Source organism: Rhincodon typus, chromosome 25 (genome assembly GCF_021869965.1).
Source record: "Rhincodon typus isolate 14 chromosome 25, sRhiTyp1.1, whole genome shotgun sequence".
Lineage (NCBI taxonomy): Eukaryota > Metazoa > Chordata > Chondrichthyes > Orectolobiformes > Rhincodontidae > Rhincodon > Rhincodon typus.
The window spans coordinates 39,514,586-39,535,978 of record NC_063356.1 but is presented as its reverse complement, the minus strand read 5'-3'; the positions used below and the strand labels follow the sequence as shown (position 1 = coordinate 39,535,978).

General features: G+C 41.1%; 1 protein-coding gene across 2 annotated transcripts in view; it reads right to left on the bottom strand.

Moving 5' to 3' along the window:
- tmem9 (transmembrane protein 9) overlaps positions 1-16,168 on the bottom strand; it is a 75,969-nt gene extending 59,801 nt beyond the window's left edge. Inside the window, exons 1-2 of one of the 2 annotated variants that reach the window (XM_048611917.1) lie at positions 16,004-16,168; positions 10,385-10,476 (exon numbers count right to left, since the gene is read on the bottom strand). In XM_048611917.1, the coding sequence (XP_048467874.1) occupies positions 10,385-10,476; positions 16,004-16,072 (161 nt within the window). In that variant the 5' untranslated portion in view covers positions 16,073-16,168. The remainder of the gene's footprint in view (positions 1-10,384; positions 10,477-16,003) is intronic. The other variant, XM_048611918.1, reaches the window with a different exon arrangement.
- Between the last annotated feature and the right edge of the window lie 5,225 nt (positions 16,169-21,393).

Here is a 21,393-nt window from a genome sequence, read left to right as displayed (position 1 = left end):
CTTCATCAGAAAAGCTTTTCTGATGAAGGGTCTAGGCCCGAAACGTCAGCCTCTCTGCTCCTATGATGCTGCTTGGCCTGCTGTGTTCATCCAGCCCTGCACCTTGTTGTCTCGGATTCTCCAGCATCTGCAGTTCCTACTATCTCTGGAATACTCTATGCAGTTTTGGTCTAGTTAAGCAAGTATGAATTTCTTTGCTTAGAGTCTGTATAACCGACGTTCACTAAATTGATTCCTGAGATAAGGGAACTGTCTAATGAGAATATATTAAGTAGCCAAGGTCGATGTCTTCAGAATTTAAAAGTACGAGAGGGGATTGTATGAAACATATAAATATGCTGATAGTATTTGACAGGGTAAATGCTGAGAGGTTCGTTACCGGAAAAATTTGACATCCTTCTATGTTGAACAGCATTTGAAAAACTCATTTGTGATGATCTGCATCTAAAGCATTCAATGTGTTCCATTGTTTGACATCTAATATTGATCTGTTGAACTCCACGACCCTGAGAGCACTCCAAACACATCAATTGCAAACTATTTGTTTTCTTTTGAAGTGCTTGGCAGCGATCAACTAAAATTGTTGGAAACTGTTGAAAGAAAAGCAAGGTAAAACAAGCTGTTGAGTTTTCCTATTGACTAGCTTGTTCGGACAGCCTGAAAAAATTACAACTCATTGCGAGCTGGACAGTTAACAAGCCATTTAACAAGTAACAATGGGTGTCAACTGGGAAGCTGCCACTACCTAGTGAGAATCTCACCTTGCCTTCTGACAAAAGCATACAAGATGCCGTGAGATCATCTCGTTGTTGAGATGGAGCTCACCAAATACCATGTTTGATTTTACCACTCATCTCACGTTAGCCCATGTTGCTCAGAGCCTGGTAAGATTTTGCTCCAAGTCCCAGTGCAAGTGTGATTGTTTAACATAGACAAATCACTATATTACTACTGGTAGTAATGTTAGTTGTTGTAATTAGAAATACTTAAATCAATATAGAAATTTTATTGTTTCTACCTGATCCTTTGCCCCCTTCTCTCATTACTCAATTATTACCTTACTACCCTACTGCACTCTCTCCCCCAACCCAATTACTCTCATACTTACTCCTGCCATTCTGCTGTCTCTCCCACCCATTAGACACCCCAGCACTTCCACCCCCCCCACCCCTAGTCTCTCACATCCCCACCAATGCTCTAGCCATCACCAACTCACATGCATGTGCTCTCTCTTCCATCCTCCCTTCCCACACTGTACTCTGCCAAGTCCAGCTCTATTCAAAAGCGAAGGCCAGAAGCAAACATGGTACTAATAGCAAGTTCTGATTCGGATTAACATAGCAACAATGCTGGTGGACAGTGCAAAGGGGAAGGAAGAAGGACGTCAAAAGGGCCTGAGGTGGAATTGAGCAATCGTGGTGGAGTTGAGAGATCACAGCGAGGGGTGAGTGGGTGGCCCAATTTGGTATGTTATCGGCAAATCTAATAAGGCTAGTCTTGGCCTGGACTCCAGCACTACGTGAAGTGGATCTGGTGGGGAACTGGAAGGATGGGGTGAACTGCAGGATTGTGGTTCTGAGGGGACAAGCTAGATGGTATGACTTTTCTTTAGCATCTTTTATTCATAACATGTTTTTAGCTTTCTTTGACTGGTGTCTTTAGGTGTCAAACTTGCTGGGTTATCTGGTTTCCTTGGGTAATAGCTAATAGCTAATCCTCGATGATGGACAACACCGTGCATTAAGCTACAGCAACCACCTCCTACCAGCAGCCTGTTGAGTTACTCGTCTTTGCAGACAGTAAAGTGCAGGTGGTCGGGGTCTTGCAAGTCCAGGATCTCAGTGACCAGGTACTCAAAAACAGTGGCCAAGTAGATGGGCTGTTAGGAAGGTAACTCCAGGGTTTTCTCCTTCAGATGAAGTCAGAGACCTCTACAAATGCAATGGCGCTCCTGGCAATGTGAACTGACATCTTCTTATCCCGTCAAGTTAGAGGATGGGTTATTCAACGAGTTAATGATTGGAACATTAAAATAAATTATGGTGATCACAATGGTTGAGGAACTGGTTGGCATTTGTTTTTAAGAATATACACCCAGCATGGAGGGACCTAGCTCGTTGCTGATTCAAATCCAACAATCATATACATATAACCCCTCGACCTTTCTCTCAAACTTTGAGCCCTGTTTATACCTTAAAACCCAGTCAGAAAACCTCCTCACTGCAAAGGTTAGTTTAAAGGAAGATTTCAACTCAATAACGCTACCTCCAGGAGAAAATGTAATACACTAGCCATTATTATGGAAAATTACATCTCCACCTGAAAACCAAATATCTGGCCATCCAGTGATTTTTTTATTTGACTTATTTTGTCTGCATTGGCTAGGTCAGGTTTAAAACATCTAATACTCTGCAAGATACATTTCTTTTTTAATATGCTTGGGGAATGTGTGTTTGCACAGAATAGGTGGATCTAAAGTCGCTATAGTGTTATCAGACCATAAGGCCCATTTGAGAGAGATAACTGATAGTGTTTAATCAGAGGTCGCCACACCCCAGATGAGGGGATAGGTCGAAAAGCTCAGTCCTTCAAGGTAATCCCAGCTGGTGATGGAATTGACCCTGTGCTGTTGCTAACACTCTGCATGCACATCAACCATCCAGTCAACTGAGTTAAACAGGGCATATTGAAAGTGAGATAATTGAATCTGAAGCCAAGGTGTTCAAATTTGTTCAAAGGAATTTATGAAGGTATGAGGGGAAAATTCACTGAGGTGGATTGAGAGAAAAAAATACTTTAAAAAGGGATCACAGTACATATGCTGGATATTCTTTAAAGAATTAATACTTGGTTTAGAGTTGCTACATACTCCTTTTAAAGCAATAAAATCCAAAAACATGCACAGTTGCCAAGAATAGTCACAAACCCAGAAGTTGGGAGAATTTTGCAATGCAGCAAAAAGGGATCAAGAAATCAATAAACAAAGAGAGACTGGAATAGGAATGTAAACAGCAAAAATAAAAAGGCTTAAAATGCTTTTATGGGTATCCAGAAAGGAATAATTTGGGTAAGATGAATGGAGAAGTTTCAATTGAGAATAGAGAAGCAAAATGATTATTTTCATGTTTGTTCCAATGAGGAAGAGATAAGAAATCTCCAACATTAGAGATCCAAGGAATAAGGAGAATTAAGAATTGAAATTAGAATTAGTAAGAAAGTTAGTTAACAGTCTCTAGTGAGGGGCTTTATCAAATGCTTGCTAGAGTCCACATAAATAAAACTCTTCTTGGTCGCTATTTTAGTTTAATACTTTATTTCAAATCAGATTCTCCAGGATTTGCCTATCTTTTACAAATCCACGGTTGCTCTCTCTGATCAGCAAAAATTTTCCAGTTGTTCAGTTACCCCATCCTTAATCATAGACTCTAGTAATTTCCCACAACAGATTTGCAGTCAGTCTTTCTGATATAGGAAGTGTGTTGTCACCAAGGCACATAGCAATAGATGTAATATTGCAGATAGTTGAAACTCTTCCATGTCATCTTTTAAAAATATGCATGAACTTTGCTGATCTAATCACTAATCTTAATGCATAATAGATAGCTTCCTGCTCTTCTATAAATTGCTTAAATGTGTCAATGTTCACAGCTGTAACGAATTGCTTTGTCCTGCAGCAAATAAACTGGAATTCATGTTTTTTACTTCCTCCACATTAAAGTAATAGTAACTGAAGTGACAGATCCAGTACTTGATGCCAACACTCATCAATCCTGTCCAAAAGAACAGGCTTATTGCATTCACTGCAAGTGCCTACAAGGAAGAACTGTGGTTTGGCAAAGAACTGGCATAATGGGAAAGTAAAACAATAAAAATGTGAAATTTCCATTTCTGTATAGAGAGATAATAGGTATTTTAAATGTTGCCAGCTAGCATCTTATTTTTGTTTTAAAGGAACCAAAAGATACATTTGATACTGGAAATCGGATTATTTTAATGATTTGTAAACAAAATTTTCAAATTGAAGATACCCTATGTTTTGCTAGAATTGAAGTGAACCTTATTTGGAATAGCTACTGCCTGTTCTGTGCATGACTTCACTGGTAGCTTTTCTATGTGGGCCAAGTATAACTATCTATGCTGTCTTCTTCGTGTTTTGATGACCAAATAATGCAGTTTATTATTCTGATTGCATCATAGTCTTCAATCCTAAATAAATAAGTCAGTTTAGGCAAATACAACTGATCTTCAATCAAGTTCCTGCCTGCCACAGCAGTGAAACAACCCTCAGTCACAAATAACATTTAGTTTGACAATATGGTGAGTGACAATCCCACATTTTCCATCTCAGCCTGTCTGCAGCTCCTGACAAAGTGTACCACACAATCCCATTGCCTCCTATTAGACATGCAACTGTGTAAGACAGCCATGGTTGGCTTTATTACTATCCATCCAGTCACAGCCAAAAAGAAATTCAACGACAAAGGCTTCTCTTCTTGTTTGCACAGTTACCTATGGCGTTCCCCTTGAAATTGATCCTTGATTGCCTCCTAATTCTCATCTAAATGCAGTGACAATAGATTCAATCTATTACAATGGAGAATAACAATTAATGTTAGGCAAAGCAGCAGGTTAGCAGGTGACGCGGAAGCTTCAACTCCATGGAAAATTAGGAAAAAAGTTAAAGGGAAGGAGAACTCAAGAGCTGTTAGTAATGGAGGTAATAGGACCCAAAAAGAAGGTGCAAAAACTGGCAGAAGGGCACTTTGTCTGAATGCTCGGACCATTCGAAAGAAGGTGGATGAGTTGACGGTGCAAATCATGGCAAATGGGTATGATTTAGTGGCCATTACAGAGACATGGTTACAGGATGGTCATGACTGGGAGTTAAATATCCAGGGGTATCAAACTGTTCGGAAGGACAGACGGGAAGGTAAGGGAGGTGGTGTTGCTCTGATTTTTAAGGATGATATCAGGGCGGTAGTGAGAGATGATATAGGTTCTACTGAACAAAACGTTGAATCCATTTGGGTGGAAATTAGGAATAGCAGGGAGAAGAAGTCACTGATGGGTGTGGTCTATAGGCCACCAAATAATGACATCGTGGTGGGGCAGGCAATAAACGTAGAAATAGCTAATGTATGTAAAAATGGTACAGCAATTATCATGGCGGATTTTAATCTACATATCGATTGGTCAAACCAGGTTGGTCATGGCAGCCTTGAGGAGGGCTTCATAGAATGCATCCGCGACAATTTCCTTGAACAATATGTAATGGAACCTACGAGGGAGCAAGCTCTAGTCCTGTGTAATGAGACAGGAATAATTAATGATCTCACAGTTAGGGATCCTCTCAGAAGGAGCGATCACAGTATGGTCGAATTTTAAATACAGCTGGAGCGTGAGAAGGTTAAATCCAGTACCTATGTCCTGTGCTTAAACAAAGGAGACTATGAAGGAATAAGGGAGGAGTTAGCTAAGGTAGAATGGGAGCAAAAACTTTATGGTGGGTCAATTGAGGAACAGTGGAGGACTTTCAAAACAATTTTTCACTGTGCTCAGCAGAAGTATATTCCAGTGATAAGGAAGAACTGTAGGAAAAGAGACAGCCAGCCATGGATGTTTAAGGAAATAAAGGAAAGTATCAGATTGAAAAAGATTTCTTAATGCTAGGGGCAGTAATAGGTAAGTGCGTAGCAAATTAGTGGAATGCATTGCCGGAGAGGGTAGTGGAGTCGGCCTCATTAGGGGCATTTAAGCGGCTATTAGATAGGCATATGGATGATAGTATAAGGTAGCGGTGGAGGTTAGATAGACCTTAGGTTTAGGGTAAAAGTTCGGCACAACATCATGGGCCGAATGGCCTGTACTGCGCTGTACTGTTCTATGTTCTATGAAAAAAAACACATACAAAAAAGCAAAGAGTAGTGGGAAACTAGTAGACTGGGAAATCTTTAAAGGCCAACAGAAAGCCACAAAAAAAGTTACAAAGAAAAGTAAGATAGATTATGAGAGTAAACTAGCTCAGAATATAAAAACAGGCAGCAAAAGTTTCTATAAATATGTAAATCGTAAAAGAGTGGCTGAGGTAAACATTGGTCCTTTAGAGGATGAGAAGGCCAATTTAATAACTGGGAATGAGGAAATAGCCAAGACATTAAACAGTTATTTTGTGTCGGTCTTCACAGTGGAAGACACAAATAACATGCTGAAAACTAATGGCAAGAAGGTTATAGCAGGTGAGGACCTAGAAACTATCATTATCACCAAGGAGGCAGTGCTGGGCAAGCTAATGGGGCTAAAGGTAGACAAGTCTCCTGGCCCTGATGAAATGCATCCCAGGGTACTAAAAGAAGTGATGGGGGAAATAGCAAATGCACTAGTAATTATTTACCAAAATTCACTGGACTCTGGGGTGGTTCCCGCAGATTGGAAAACAGCCAATGTGATGCCACTGTTTAAAAAAGGAAGTAAACAAAAAGCAGGTAACTATAGGCCAGTTAGCTTAACTTCAGTACTGGGGAAAATGCTTGAATCTATCATTAAGGAAGATATAGCAAGACATCGGATATAAATTGTCCCATGGGAACACCCAGCATGGGTTCATGAAGGGTAGGTCATGTTTAACTAATTTGGTGGAATGCTTTGAGGACATTACTTGCATGGTGGACAATGGGGAACCTGTGGATGTGGTGTATCTGGATTTCCAGAAGGCATCTGACATGGTGCCACACCAAAGGTTGCTACATAAGATAAAGTTGCACGGTATTACAGGTAAAGTATTGGCACGGATAGAGGATTGGTTGACCAGTAGAAAGCAAAGAGTAGGGGTAAATGGGGGTTGTTCTGGTTGGCGGTCAGTGGCTAGTGGTGTGCCTCAGGGATCAGTGTTGGAACTGCAATTGTTTACAATTTACGTAGATGATTTGGTGTTGGGGACTAAATGTGGTGTGTCAAAATTTGCAGATGACACTAAGGTGAGTGGTAGAGCAAAGTGTGCAGAAGACAATGAAAGTCTGCAGAGGGATATAGATAGTCTAAGTGAGTGGGCAAAGGTCTGGCAGATGAAGTACAATGTTGATAAGTGTGAGGTCATCCATTTTGGTAGGAATAAAAACAAAATGGACTATGTTTTAAATGGTAAAAAATTGCAGCATGCTGCTGTGCAGAGGGACTTGGGTGTCCTTGTGCATGAATCGCTAAAAGTAGGATTGCAGGTGCAGCAGGTAATTAAAAAGGCAAATGGAATTTTGCCTGCCATTGCTCGAGGGATGGAGTTTAAAAACAGGGAGGCTATGCTGCAGCTGTATAGGGTCCTGGTGAGGCCACACCTGGAGTACTGTGTGCAGTTTTGATCTCCTTACTTGAGAAGAGATATACTAGCACTGGAGGGGGTGCAGAGGAGATTCACTCAGTTGATTCCAGAGTGGAGAGGGTTGGGTTATGAGGAGAGACTGAGTAGACTGGGATTATACTCATTGGAATTCAGAAGAATGAGGGGAGATCTTATAGAAACATATAAGATTATGAAGGGAATAGATAAGGTGGAGGCAGGGAGGTTGTTTCCGCTAGCAGGTGAAACTAGGACTAGAGGGCATCGCCTCAAAATAAAAGGAAGCAGATGTAGGACTGAGGTCAGGAGGAACTTCTTCACCCAAAGGGTTGTGAATCTGTGGAATTCCCTGCCCAGTGAAGCGGTTGAAGCTACCTCGCTGAATGTTTTTAAGGCAAGGCTAGATAAATTTTTGAACAGTAAAGGAATTAAGCGTTATGGTGAGTGGGCGGGTAAGTGGAGCTGAGTCTCAAAAAGATCAGCCATGATCTTATTAAATGGCGGGGCAGGCTCGAGGGGCCAGATGGCCTACTCCTGCTTCTAGTTCTTATGTTCTTATTCCATATGCAAGTCAACAACATCCAGATGTCTGACCTTGCCACTGAGCCTACTGCCTCCGATTTACCACACTGTGTGTCCAAACTCTAATAAATCTTCTTCAATTAAACATTTGGAATTATCTTCCAATTCCACCAATGCAAAATATTAACTGGTTCTGATTCCATTCTACTTCCTGGCCATTCTTTGACGAAGAACCAGATTTTTCAACTTCAGCATTCTGAGAATGACTTAAATTCTGAACAGTTCTTAAGGATTAGAAGGTAGCAACTATAACCGAATACTAGGGGATAATTCTAATCTAACCTGCCTGGTAGGAACTAATCAGATAAAAGTTTCAAACCCTTTCTGGTATTAAGGCCCAGTGTCTGTAATAGACCGTAAAAATCAGATTCTGGGTGTAAAATAGACATTTAACCCAAACTGCCCATTCCCACTGAGCAAGGGTTTGAAATATAAAAATAGACCGGAAAGACTGTGATGTTATTCACTGGAGCGTAGGAGGCTGGGGGAGTGACTTTATTGAGAATTATAAAATCACGAAGGGCTTAGATAAGGTGAATGACAAGGGTCTTTTCCCAATCATGGAGGAATTCAAAATTAGGTGGATACTTTTAAGGGGACAGGAGAAAGATTTAAAAAGGACACCAAGGGCAACACTTTTTTTTACACGGAGTGGTTTGTACATCGAATGAAGTGCCAGGGAAAGTGGTGGACGCAGGTATAGTTACAATGTTTGAAAGACATTTTGATAAGTACACGAATAGGAAAGGTTTGCAGGGACATGGGCCAAGTGTAGGCAGGTGGCACTAGTTTAGTTTGGGATTATGGTCGGCATGGACTGGTTGGACCAAAGGGCCTGTTTCCATGCTGTATGTCTCTAAGTTGATTTAAAATATTGCCCGCCACAACCCCCTTGATGTTTCAGCTTACACAATAAGCCTAATTGTGTAACATTGTTTAGTGGTGCATCATTATTTGATTAGCTACATAAAATGCTTTCCTGGAAGAACAAGTCTGTTGCATTTTATTTTGTGCCCTTAGCACTGTACAATATAGTTTGTTTACTTCTAACTATTCTGATTGTATAACAAGTAACAACAACTTAATCCTCATGAGCCCTACAGTCCCTTAAGTTTTCCAAACCATAATATGATTTTTGGTTTTAAAATGACACCTCAACCCACATCCCAACCTTGTTCTAGCAGCATCCTGGAGAGATATGGTTGAGGAAACAAAACAACAACTCAGACTGGGTCAGACAGGAACGTCCACGTGAAACATTTGGAAGTTGGGTTTATATAAACGGTGAACCAATAAAATTAGTTTCTATTCTTTTTGTATTGCATTGCCTTATCCAATGAGGTGTTTTCCAGTAATCCATTTAAAACCTGCTTCAGCAACAGACTACCACCAGTAGATTATCTGAGGTTTCAGCCTGTAGCATGAAGCTGGTCATATTGATACTCTGAAATCAACAAGTTTGTTCAAACTGATAAGTGGATTGTCAGCTGTAAAAGGATGGTTTCCAGGGTGCGGCCTTGCAGAATTCAGTGTACTGTATCGTTTGTTGTATGGGACTAAAATAAACAATAAAACCTCAATTCAAAACAAAAAACACTGACTGAATTGACCCTCTTGTTCTACTTCTCTATGCTCTCTTTTTAATCCATTTTTCTAAGAAACCTTTAATTTATGTTTTGTTCCATTTCATCAAATATTATCCCAAATAAAAGCAGAAAACACTTGGCAGGTCTGGCAGAATCTCTGGAAACCCAATATTTGTGTTTCATGTGGATGTCCTTTCGTCATCGTCTGATCTAATAATTATCTCTTTAATTTTTTGTTCTTGTTTCAGATTTCCAGCAGAGGCAGTATTTTGCTTTTGTGCTGATGCCTTTCTAAACCTATCAGAGGTTTTAAAGTTTTTACCTGCTTGCTTCCTCCAATTCAGATCACAGGTCCCGTTTACTGGTGGGAGCAATTTTAGTTTTCATTGGATGGGAATCAGCTTTAGAAGCTATTTTTAGCCAACTACTTGTCATCCGTTGCTGGGTCAAGCTTTGATCAGCAGGTCCAGGTGGGGGACCAGCAGAATAGCTTATGCATTGTTTGGAACTTGACTGGTAAAGTCACCTGGACCATTACAGGGGAGGACCAAACAATTGTTAATTCCAGTTTCCTGACAATGTTCATATAAGTGTTCCTTTAAACAACAATCTCCTGCATTTTTGTTAACACTCTCAAGTATTACTGGGTCGTTTTGATAAACAGCTTAGAACCAAGGTCTCTAATTTTCAGTTCTTATGCAAAAATAGATTGAAACACTGAAATGAATCCACAAAGTACCAGCAAAAATCCCTAAATCCCTTGAAATCAAAGGAAAATTTAATTTAAATAAACCAACTTAGTCCCTTGTTGCAGCAAGTTGCTGTACTTAAAAGCTTGTTCCTCTTAGAAATACAAAACTACTGAGATATTAGGATCATGCCTTACCAGTCTTTCTGGGAGACATTTTTGTTGTAAATGTGGCCTGTCAAGTTCCTGTATGGAGGACAGATGCACTTGCATCGCACATCTTCAGAGCTCTAGAGAAACAGTCATAAATTAGTTAAGAATCTCTTCTCACTATTAAACAAAGTTTATAGATATATGGCTACATTCCTGATCCTTAATACTACAAAATAGGTCAGAAGGATTAAGAGCTTTGAGTAAACCCTTCATTATTGACTCTAAAGCAAGGTGATAAAGCAACAGATAGCACTAGTGGTGCAAAGGCCAAAACTGAAATTTAAAGAAAATCATGCAGGTCCAAAGTTTGGCTATTATAAATAGAATTTGCTGCAAATTTACAGTCGAATGGTAATCAGAGTGATGGGGAAAAGAGAGAAAGACAACAAAGAAAGGTCTTGAGAAATAGGGGTGTTGAGATAAATAGGATAGAAAATGTGAGTAACGTTAGCATAGAGGTTATCACAGAGATGTACTTTTGATGAGGACTCAAAAATAAATAAGCGAAGAGTGTTTTGGAATATGACATGGCTCTGATGAAGAATTTAGGACCACCGATGCATCTTTTTCTCTTTTTAGTGAGTTACTTGCTTCCTAAACCATTTACTTCTAAATTATAGAAGAATGAGTCTTTTCAATCAGTTATGTTGAGAATAACTCAAGTCATGATTAAGACAAACATAAACAGTCAACCTTTTGACATAGTACGTCTGGGTGTTATTTGTGGTTTATTCATACAATTCTTAGCTGCGTTGAAGTGGAAGTTATTGATGCAAAAGCGTGTGGTCAGATTATTGTAGAGACAATATTAAGAGAGAGGTACAAATCTAAACAGGGCACAGGAGCAGTCTGACATAGCTAAGCACGTACATACATCACTAAAGGTGCCAGAAAGGTTAAGAGTGTGGTTAATAAAGCATACAGCATCCTGGGCTTTATCAATAGGGGCACCACATTTCAGGAAGGATGTAAAAGATGTTACACAAGGTGCGAAAATGAATTCGTAAAATTTCCTCATCCCTGGAACTAGTCAGGAGAAGTTGTGACTGTTCTTTTCGAAAAGAACGTTGAAGGAGATTTGATAGGGATGATTAAAGTAGAGGGGTCTGCACAAAGTATACAGGGAGAAGCCAATCCCATTGATTTGAAGGATTGAAAACCAAAGGACACTATTAAAACGTAAGTGGCTAAAGAAGCAATGGAGACAAGAAGAAATCTTTTTGCAGAGCAAGAACACAAGATCTGAAATACATTAACTGACTGCATCGCGGAGACAGATTCAGTCAAGGCATTCAAGAGGGTACTCGATTATTCTCTGAAAAAGAATAAAACGCCGGACTATGGGGAGAAGGCAGGGAAGTGACACTAGGAGAATTGTTCCTTCAGAGGGCCAGAGACGCAATGGGTTGAAGAGCCTTCTCCTGTGCTGATTTCAATCCATTTGAGAATGCAGAAAAAACATCCTGCCTGCCTTTATATCTGCTGTGCACATGAATCTGCCTATTTCCCCTCTGAATTATAGGTGCTAAAAGTAAATCAAATGGCACACCAGAGAGGGAGGGATACCGCAAAATCAACTACATTTACGTGGAGCATTTCATTTAGGTATGAAGTATTTTCAAACATAGTCACAGGAAAATATGGCACACAACTTGTACACAATAAAAGTCTCAAAGTGAGATAAGGCTGAGATGTGATTTCCACTAACATTCAACTGAGGCATAAATATGAGAATATTAGGAGAATTCCACTGATGGTGTTCAAAAATTTTTGAATTAAATTATATCCACCTAAATTATATATTATGCAGTTATCCACCTTGGTAGGAAGCACAGAAACGCAGATTTAAAACAAAAGGGTTAGAGACTAATAAATATTGGTATTTGTATATCATGCGATACAGCAAGCAATCAGACAAGAAAATATGTGTCAGCCTTTAAAGCAAGTGGGTTACAGTGTTAAGAGTAAGAATGTGTTGGTACAATTATATAAAACTTCAGTGAAATCATACCTGAAACACTGTAGAGATTTGCTTTTTTTTGCCTAAGGAAAAAATTTACTTGCCAGAGAGGGGGCAAAGATTCATTAGATTGATAACTGTCACAACAGGACTATCTTATTCAGTATTTTCTCATATAATGAGACTTAACTAATGTAGTTTAGATACTTGACATTTGGAAAAGTCTTAGCCGGCTTAAAAGTAAATGCTCAGAGAACAGTTTCTCTTGGCAAGACAGCCTAGAACAGGAGGGGACAGTCTCACGATAAAGAGATCAATTATGTAAGAAAGAAAGGATTTAGCAGGGGTAAGATGTGAGGGTCGGGAATTGACAAGCATAGGAGACAATTGGGTTTGTGCTGGATGTAGAAGTGTCAGCATCATAGCTGGAGGTGAGGATGTGAATGAGCAAATTGATATCAAAAGTAGAATCGGGCCAGCCAGAGGTCCAATGATGAGATCTGGAGGCTTTCCCCTAAAGTTTTTAAACTATATTTTTCAGAAGATGCTGATGGATCAGCAATGTGTTGTTATTGTGTGTTAATTTCATTTCAATGTTTGTTACATTCATACACACACCCAGACATCCAGTGTTCACTATTATTACCCTGTGAAACTACGAGTAATTTCTCCTGTCTGTGCATGCACAGATAAACACACAAATCCAGAAGCTGCTGTTAGTGACTCCCTGCATGGTGCACTGTTTAAACTCTCTCCAGTTGATCTCAATTAGAAATGACCAAACTGGCTTGGACTTCTTCACATTATGCTATTATTCCCATTGTAGAAAGCTTGAAAAAAATCATTTCTTGACAGAGGTGTAATACTAATATGATAATTACACCTAAAACCTTTCTGGCCATGAAAAACTAATTTTGTGTTTGAGAAGTGTCACTTTTCCACAATACAAATTCTACAGATTTTCTTGTTACTTCATTGTTTGCTCTCTGAAAATTCATCAGTTTGTTTAGGTTTCTAGATGGTATCAATCCAGTGGAATACAGAGATCGCCTGTGGCTGGTGGCAAAACGTAACCAATGCCAGAAAAGTGTAACTTTGTGGTACAGTGTCTGGTAGATTTTCTGGGTATGTTTCTTTGACAGTAATTCAGTGCCTCACTTTGTCAATGACTGAAAAATCTAAGCCGTTGATATCTTGCTTTATATACATACGTACATATAATAGAACACAAACTAAAAAGAAAAAGACATGCAATTATATATCATTTTCTTGAACACTGGATATCTAAAACATCTTATAACTAACTTTTGAAGTGCAGTCACTGTGGTAATGTACGTAACAATGACAGCCAATTCACGTTCTGCAAACTCACACCAAAAAAAAAGTCAATATAACCAGACAATCTGTTTCTGTGATGTTAATTGAGGAGCAAATATTGGCCAGGACACCAAAGTTAATGCTCTTGCTTTTCCACGAAACAGTACTATGGGATCTTTTACATCCACCTCAATAGCAATGGAATCAGTTTAACGTAAGGCACCTCTAATAATTCTGCATTCCCTCAGTCCTGCGCCAGAATGTCAGCCTTGATTTTTGCACTGATGGCTTAGAGGAACTTTCAGTCTAAGGCAACAGTGTTACGAAATGAATCAAGATGAAATCTGCATAGTTGTTTTTTTAAAAGATTCTCCCACCACTTTGATGGATGAGACTTCAGCAAAAATAAACAAAAAAATGTGTAGTTTGTTTCATGCAATATCATCATTCAGCCCATTCTTGATTTGCATAACTGACCGCAAAACATGGAATCCCTACAGTCAAGAAGCAGGCTATTCGGCCCATTGAATCCACACTGATCCTCTGAAGAGCATCCCATCCAGACTTGCCCCCCTATCCTATCCCTATAATCCATCATTTCCCATGGCTAAATCAACCTATCCTGCACATCCCTGGACACTATAGGCAATCTAGCATGGCCAATCCACCTAATCTGCACATCTTTGGATTTAGGAGGAGCACCAAGAGGAAACCCACGCAGACACAGGGAGAACATGTAAGCTCCACACAGACAGACATCCAAGGGTGGAATCGAACACAGATCCCTGGTGCTGTGATGCAGCAGTGCTAACCACTGAGCCACTGTGCCACCCGCAAATCCTTCATGTGAAGCCAATGATTTTTGTCATTTATATAAATGACTTGGACGTGAATATAGGGTGTATGGTTAGGAAGATTGCAGATGAGACCAAAATTAGTGTGGTGGACAGTGAAGGAGGTTATCTCAGAATATAACATGACCTTGGACTGATAGGCTGAGGAGTGGCAGATGGAGTTTAATTTAGATAAATGTGAGGTGTTGTATTTTGGCAAGGCAAACCAGAGCAGGACTTATGTACTTAATGGCAAGGTCCTGATGAGCGGTGCCGAACAAAGAGGCCTTGCGGTGCGGGTTCATAGTTCCTTGAAGGCGGAGTTGCAGGTAGACAAGGTAGTGAAGAAGGTGTTTGGTACATTTGCCTTTATTGGTCAACGCATTGAGTATAGGAATTAGGATGTCATGTTGGAGCTGTACAGGACACTAGTTAGGCCACTTTTGGAACACCGTGCTCAATACTAGTCTCCCTGCGACAGGAGAGATGTTGTTAAACGTAAAATGGTGCAGAAAAGACTTACAAGGATGAAATCAGGGTTGGAAGGTTTGAGCTGTCGGGAGAGGCTGAATAGGCTGGGGCTATTTTCCCTGGAGCGTTGGAGGCTGAGGGGTGACCTTATAGAGGTTTATAAAATTATGAGGGGGGGGGGGGCATGGATAAGGTGAATAGCCCAAGGTCTTTTTCCCAGGATAGGGGAGTCCAAAACTAGAGGGCATAGGTTTAAGGTGAAAGGAGAAAGATCTAAAAGGGACCTAAGGGGCAACATTTTCACGCAGAGGTGTGTATGGAATTAACTGTTGCAGGAAGTGGTGGACGCTGATACAATTACAACATTTAAATGGCATCTGGATGTAAACACAAATAGGAAGGGTTCGGGGGATATGGGTCAAATGCTGGCAAACAAGACTAGAATAATTTAGGATATCTGGTCAGCACAGACAAGTTGGACAGAGTCTGTTTCCGAGCTGTACAACTTTATAACTCTATGAATAAGATGCTGGCATTGGCTTTGTGCCACATGCGCCTGTCCTGAAAGCACTTAACTCAGTTATCCTCAAACATCAAAATTGCTTGATGACAGAGAGTTCTCCATTTGTGTCTGACCAAGGTCGTATTTTCCCATGCATTTGCAAACCATGAAATTAGCTTCTGGATTGTCTTCATATCAAACTTGGGGATGTCCTGCTCAGCTGAGCCTTGTAGATAGATACTCACACATATGAGATATAACATATCCACAAGTAACCATATTCACAACATAAATTGTATCATTTCATATACAAGTAGAATTCCAAAGCCTTCACTGGCATAGTACTGATACAGTGGAGGATCCTTGCTCACGGCCCCATTGGATTATATATCATCATTATTCTATATTATATATACTAATTCCCAATGGATGAACCTGTGGAATAGCCCTCTCTCTCTCTCTCTCTCTCCAACACCTTCAGGGCAGAGGCAGAGACTGCGGCCTGGACACCAGGACCTCACCTTGGAGGATTCAGACAACACCAACAGCATCAGCAGGCACAACATCACGAAGAGATTGCTCCCCTCCATGTTCTCCTGACGGACAGACAGAAACTGACAATCTCAGGCCCAAGACACCAACCATCGGCGGCCTCAGGCCTGAACTCTCCTCACCCCCACGCAGCACCGAGCATCAAAAACCCCGCCCTTAGCCTTTTTCCATTGGTGAAGCCTTTCCCCGCCCCTCACAAAGCCACGCGATTATTGGGCTTTAATGATGTCTATCAGTTATGGTTCCTGCCGCCATGCTTTATGGGAGCTGTAGTTCTGTGCCCGCGAAACTGGGCAGTATTCAACGGTGAAACTACAAAGCCCAGAGTGCAATCTGAGTACACTTCTGTCAATGAAACTGCCCGACAGAAGATCAACCCCCTATCTTCACCAGGGAGGACAAATTCTCAGATAACAAGGTGTAGAGCTGGATGAGCACAGCAGGCCAAGCAGCATCTACACCTTGTTATCTCAGATTCTCCAGCATCTGCAGTTCCTACTATCTTCAGGACAAATTCTCAACTTAGTTTAAGCAAACAACCTTTGTTCCATTTGAAAAGTGTGTTTATGTTCGGAATTCTCACACTCCCCATTATCATTATGAGAATATGGACTGAGTTAAGTGTTGTATATGTTAGCAATATTTCCAAATTCTAGCAAGAACTGAGGTAGAAATTACTTATCGACAGGAGGCCAATCTAGTAAAAGGTGCTCTTTTAAGTGTGAAGTTTCCAGAAGAAACAGCTATCCAAGACCAAGTGTCACAGATTTCAACATTGTTTGAGAATGCTGAGAATTATCCTGAGGTATGGGCCATTTGCCACATTGATATAACGGAGAATTGCCACATAGAAGTTCTTCCCATTCTTGTATTTTTATCTCAGTGATTCCTCATCTAATCGCAATGATTTCTGTTTCAATTCAAATTACCCCTCTTTGTTGCTTAAAGTAACTTTCTGTCCTTCCCCACTGCCATATTAACCAATTCACAGCAATTCCGTAAATGTTCGCCATCTCATATGACCCCTCTGTTCCATGATCTAGGCAAAGCCATCTCCTTACTACTCACTGAGATAACAAGGTGTAGAGCTGGATGAACAAAGCAGGCCGAGCAGCATCAGAGGAGCAGGAAAGCTGACGTTTCGGGTCGAGACCCTTCTTCAGAAAAACCTTACCACTCACTACCCACTTCCATCTGCATCTTTACCTGAAGTAAACTTCCACAATGTTGCTTACAGCTGGATTGTCGCACTCCACCTGCACATCTTTTGGCTCCCTATTTGTCATGATAATAATGCATTTAACTGAACTGAATTGAATTGAATTAGCTTTATTGTCACATGTACTCAAATGAGTACAGTGAAAAATTTATAAGTCACCACTTACAGCACCACCTTAGGTACAAAGGATAACTAGGTACAAATTCTTCAGTTACAAGATTAGTTACAGTATAACAATGGCACCAATACATGGCGCTATCTTAGATACAAAGGTACCTAGGTACAAACCTTAGTTACAGAATAGAGAAATGAAGGAAAAAAGTTACAGCTATACACAGTATAATGCAGATGGCACTAAGATTAGTGGAGTTTGCAGATGACACTAAGATTGGTGGAGAAGCAGATAGTGAAGGGGACTGTCGGCGAATGCAGCAGAATATAGATAGATTGGAGAGTTGGGCGGAGAAATGGCAGATGGAGTTCAATCCAGGCAAATGTGAAGTGATGCATTTTGGAAGATCCAATTCAAGAGTGAACTATGTGGTAAATGGAAAAGCCCTGGGGAAAATTGATGCACAGAGAGATCTGGGTGTTCAGGTCCATTGTACCCTGAAGGTGGCAACGCAGGTCGATAGAATGGTCAAGAAGGCATACGGCATGGTTTCATTCATCGGACGGGGTATTGAGTACAAGAGTTGGCAGGTCATGTTGCAGTTGTACAGGACTTTGGTTCGACCACGTTTGGAATACTGCATACAGTTCTGGTTGCCACCTTACCAAAAGGATGTGGATGCTTTGGACAGGGTGCAGAGGAGGTTCACCAGGATGTTGCCTGGTATGGAGGGTGCTAGCTATGAAGAGAGGTTGAGTAGATTAGGATTATTTACATTAGAAGGACGGAGGTTGAGGGGGGACCTGATTGAGGTCTACAAAATCGTGAGAGGTATAGACAGGGTGGATAGCAAGAAACCTTTTCCCAGAGTGGGGGACTCAATTACTAGGGGTCACGATTTCAAGGTGAGAGGGAAAAAGTTTAAGGGAGATATGCGTGGAAAGTTCTTTACACAGAGGGTGGTGGATGCCTGGAACGCGTTGCCAGCGGAGGTGGTAGAGGTGGGCACGATAGCGTCATTTAAGATGTATCTAGACAGATACATGAATGGGCAGGGAGCAGAGGGATACAGATCCTTGGAAAATAGTCTCTGAGGAAAGGTTCTGAGGAAGGGTCACAGGACCCGAAACGTTAACTCTGTTTTCTCCTCCACAGATGCTGCCAGACCTGCTGAGCTTTTCCAGCAACTTTGTTTTTGTTCTTGGAAAATAGGCAACAGGTTTAGATAGAGGATCTGGATCGGCGCAGGCTTGGAGGGCAGAAGGGCCTGTTCCTGTGCTGTAATTTTCTTTGTTCTTTGTTCTGTAACCATAGGTCAGAAAAACAGGAAGCAAAGTTAAAAAGACAAACATCACAGTCTCTCACCAAGGGCTCTCCGCAGCAGGCCAATGTAGGGGTCTGACGACTGGATGGCGCCATGTTCCACACTGGGTTGGTGACATCCCTGCTCTGGGTCGCTGGTTGCCAGTTTGCCGACTTTGGGATGCTGGTCACTGGTACCCCTGCTCGGGGCCTCCGAACCTGCTTCGGAGTCCAGGTGTCCAAGGCTGAGAGTGCAAAAAGACAAAAGACGAGAAGAAAAACCACAGAAGGGAGGAAAAGAGGTAGAAAAAAATTGGGCGGAGCAGGTGAGCTCCAGCTGGTGTGTCTTACTTCGCCAGCATCTTACTGGAAGTAAGATAACTGATAACTATTAATAACTGGTATCTTCAGTGAATGATATCCCATGCTGTGGAGAATTCCCTCCTGAACCCTCTCTACTTTTCATCCTCATGCTCCGTGAATCATCCATTCCCTTGATGTTTGTCTGCAGCTCCCTCTCACTCTAATTGTTCAACATGGCATATGGCTCTCATCTTCTCATCGCCAGAAAAGACAACGGCAGAAACCGAAACAAAAACCGAAAGAACTGCAGATGATGGAAATCAGAAGCTAAACAGCAGAAACATCTTGTCGACCCTGCAAAGACCTCCTTATTATCATCTGGGGACTCGTGCCAAAATTGGGAGAGCTGTCCCACAGACTAATGAAGCAACAGCCTGACATAGTTATACTCATGGAATAATACCTTACAGACAATATCATAAACACCACCATCACCATCCCTGTGTATGTGCTGTCCACTGACAGTACAGACCCGTGGAAATGGCAGAATAATGGTATAGAGTTAGGAAGCAATTGCCCTGAAAGTCCCCAACTTTCACTCTGCTGCCCATGAAATCTCATGGCATCATGTTAGACAGTCCTGCTGGTTGCAACCTACTGTCAATACCATCATCTTCTTCCCTTCAAAGGATGAAACAGCATTTCTCCATGTTGAACAAGACTCGAAGGAAGCACTGCGCATGGCAAGATCATAGGATGTATGCTGGGAAGTTGGTGGAATAGTGGTAATATCATTGAACTAGAAATCCAGATCATTAGGCTTATTTTTTGGGATATGGGCTGGAATCCTACTCTGGAAGATGGTGAAATTGGTGTTCACTAAAATATACAAATAATAGAAAAATTAGTCCAATGTTGACCTAGGAACATTGTCGTTCACTCAAATAGAAATTGCTGGAAAAGCTCAGCAGGTCTGGCAGCATTTGTGGAGAGAATCAGAGTTAACGTTTCAAGTCCAGTGACCCTTCCTGAGAAATGAATCCTGACGAAGAGTCACTAGACCTGAAACGTTAACTGTGATTTCTGTCCACAGATGCTGCTAGACCTGCTGAGCTTTTCCAGCAAGTTCTGTTTTGATTATGTGAGCAGTTAGGAACCTCATGGCGTCATTGGAACCTGAACCAGATTGTCTGACCATCACCACATTGCTAATTACGTGAGCTTGCTGTATCAAAATAGTTGTCATGTTTTCAAAATTTTCCAGAAGCAGTTCATTGGCCATAAAGATATCCTAATGTCATGTCAGGTGCTCTATAAATGCAAACTCTTTCAACCTTTTCTTGGCTTGGTTCTTGCATAAAAATACAGGTTATTATTGTTAACACTGATTGCTGAAATGAAACTATCAGGTCACTTGCCTTGATGAATATGAAAAAATATTTTAAATAAAAAGGGAGCCCATGTTAGTTATATTAGCCAGCGAGAGCTCCATTTTGGCACTAGGAAATCAGTATTCCTCACTGTGCAGTGAGGTTTGCGTGTCGGACAAGACTGCAGTTGAACAGTAGATGGCATGTGAGTATAAGGACGACGCTTTCACACACACTCATCCTGCAGTTTTGGACCTAGCGACTGACTCAGTTCAGAACTCAGAGCCACTGTGCAAAACACATTGATGTTTTGAAGTTTTCAGGAAATGGAGCAAAACTGGACAATCTCAGAAACCACTTTCTTTCCTAGATCAGCCTCCGTGTATTTAATGTTTATTTTTCTTATCACTGTCATTCATTGAGTCATAGAGTTGTACAGCACGGAAACAGACCCTTTGGTCCAACTTGTCCATGCCAACCAGATATCCTAAATTAGTCTTGTCCCATTTTCCAGCATTTGGCCCATGGCCCTCTAAACCCTTCCTATTCATGTACCCATCCAGATGCCTTTTAAATGCTGCAATTGTACCAGCCTCTACCACTTCCTCTGGCATCTCATTCCATACACACATTTCGTTCCACCCTCTGTGTGGAAATGTTGCCCCTAATGTCCTTTTATATCTTTTCCCTCACACCTTAATCCTATGCCCTCTACTTTTGGAGTCCCCACTCTGGAAAAAAGACTTTGTCTATTAACCCTATCCATGCCCCTCATGATTTTATAAACCTCAGGAAAGCCAGCCTTCAGCCTCTGACACTCCAGGGAAAATAGCCTCAGCTGATTTAGCCTTTCCCTGTAATTCAAATCCTCGAACCCCAGCATCAGGTCAAGACCATTGAATAGGTTCACCATGCATTATGCAAGGGTAATTAGGAAATCCTTCTGTGTTCTTTCCTCTTCACTGGCAAATGTTTCACCAGATCTTCCTCTATTGAAGGCACGGTCCTGCTGAGAAATGGATTATGTGCAATAACAGTGACCAACTGCCCTTT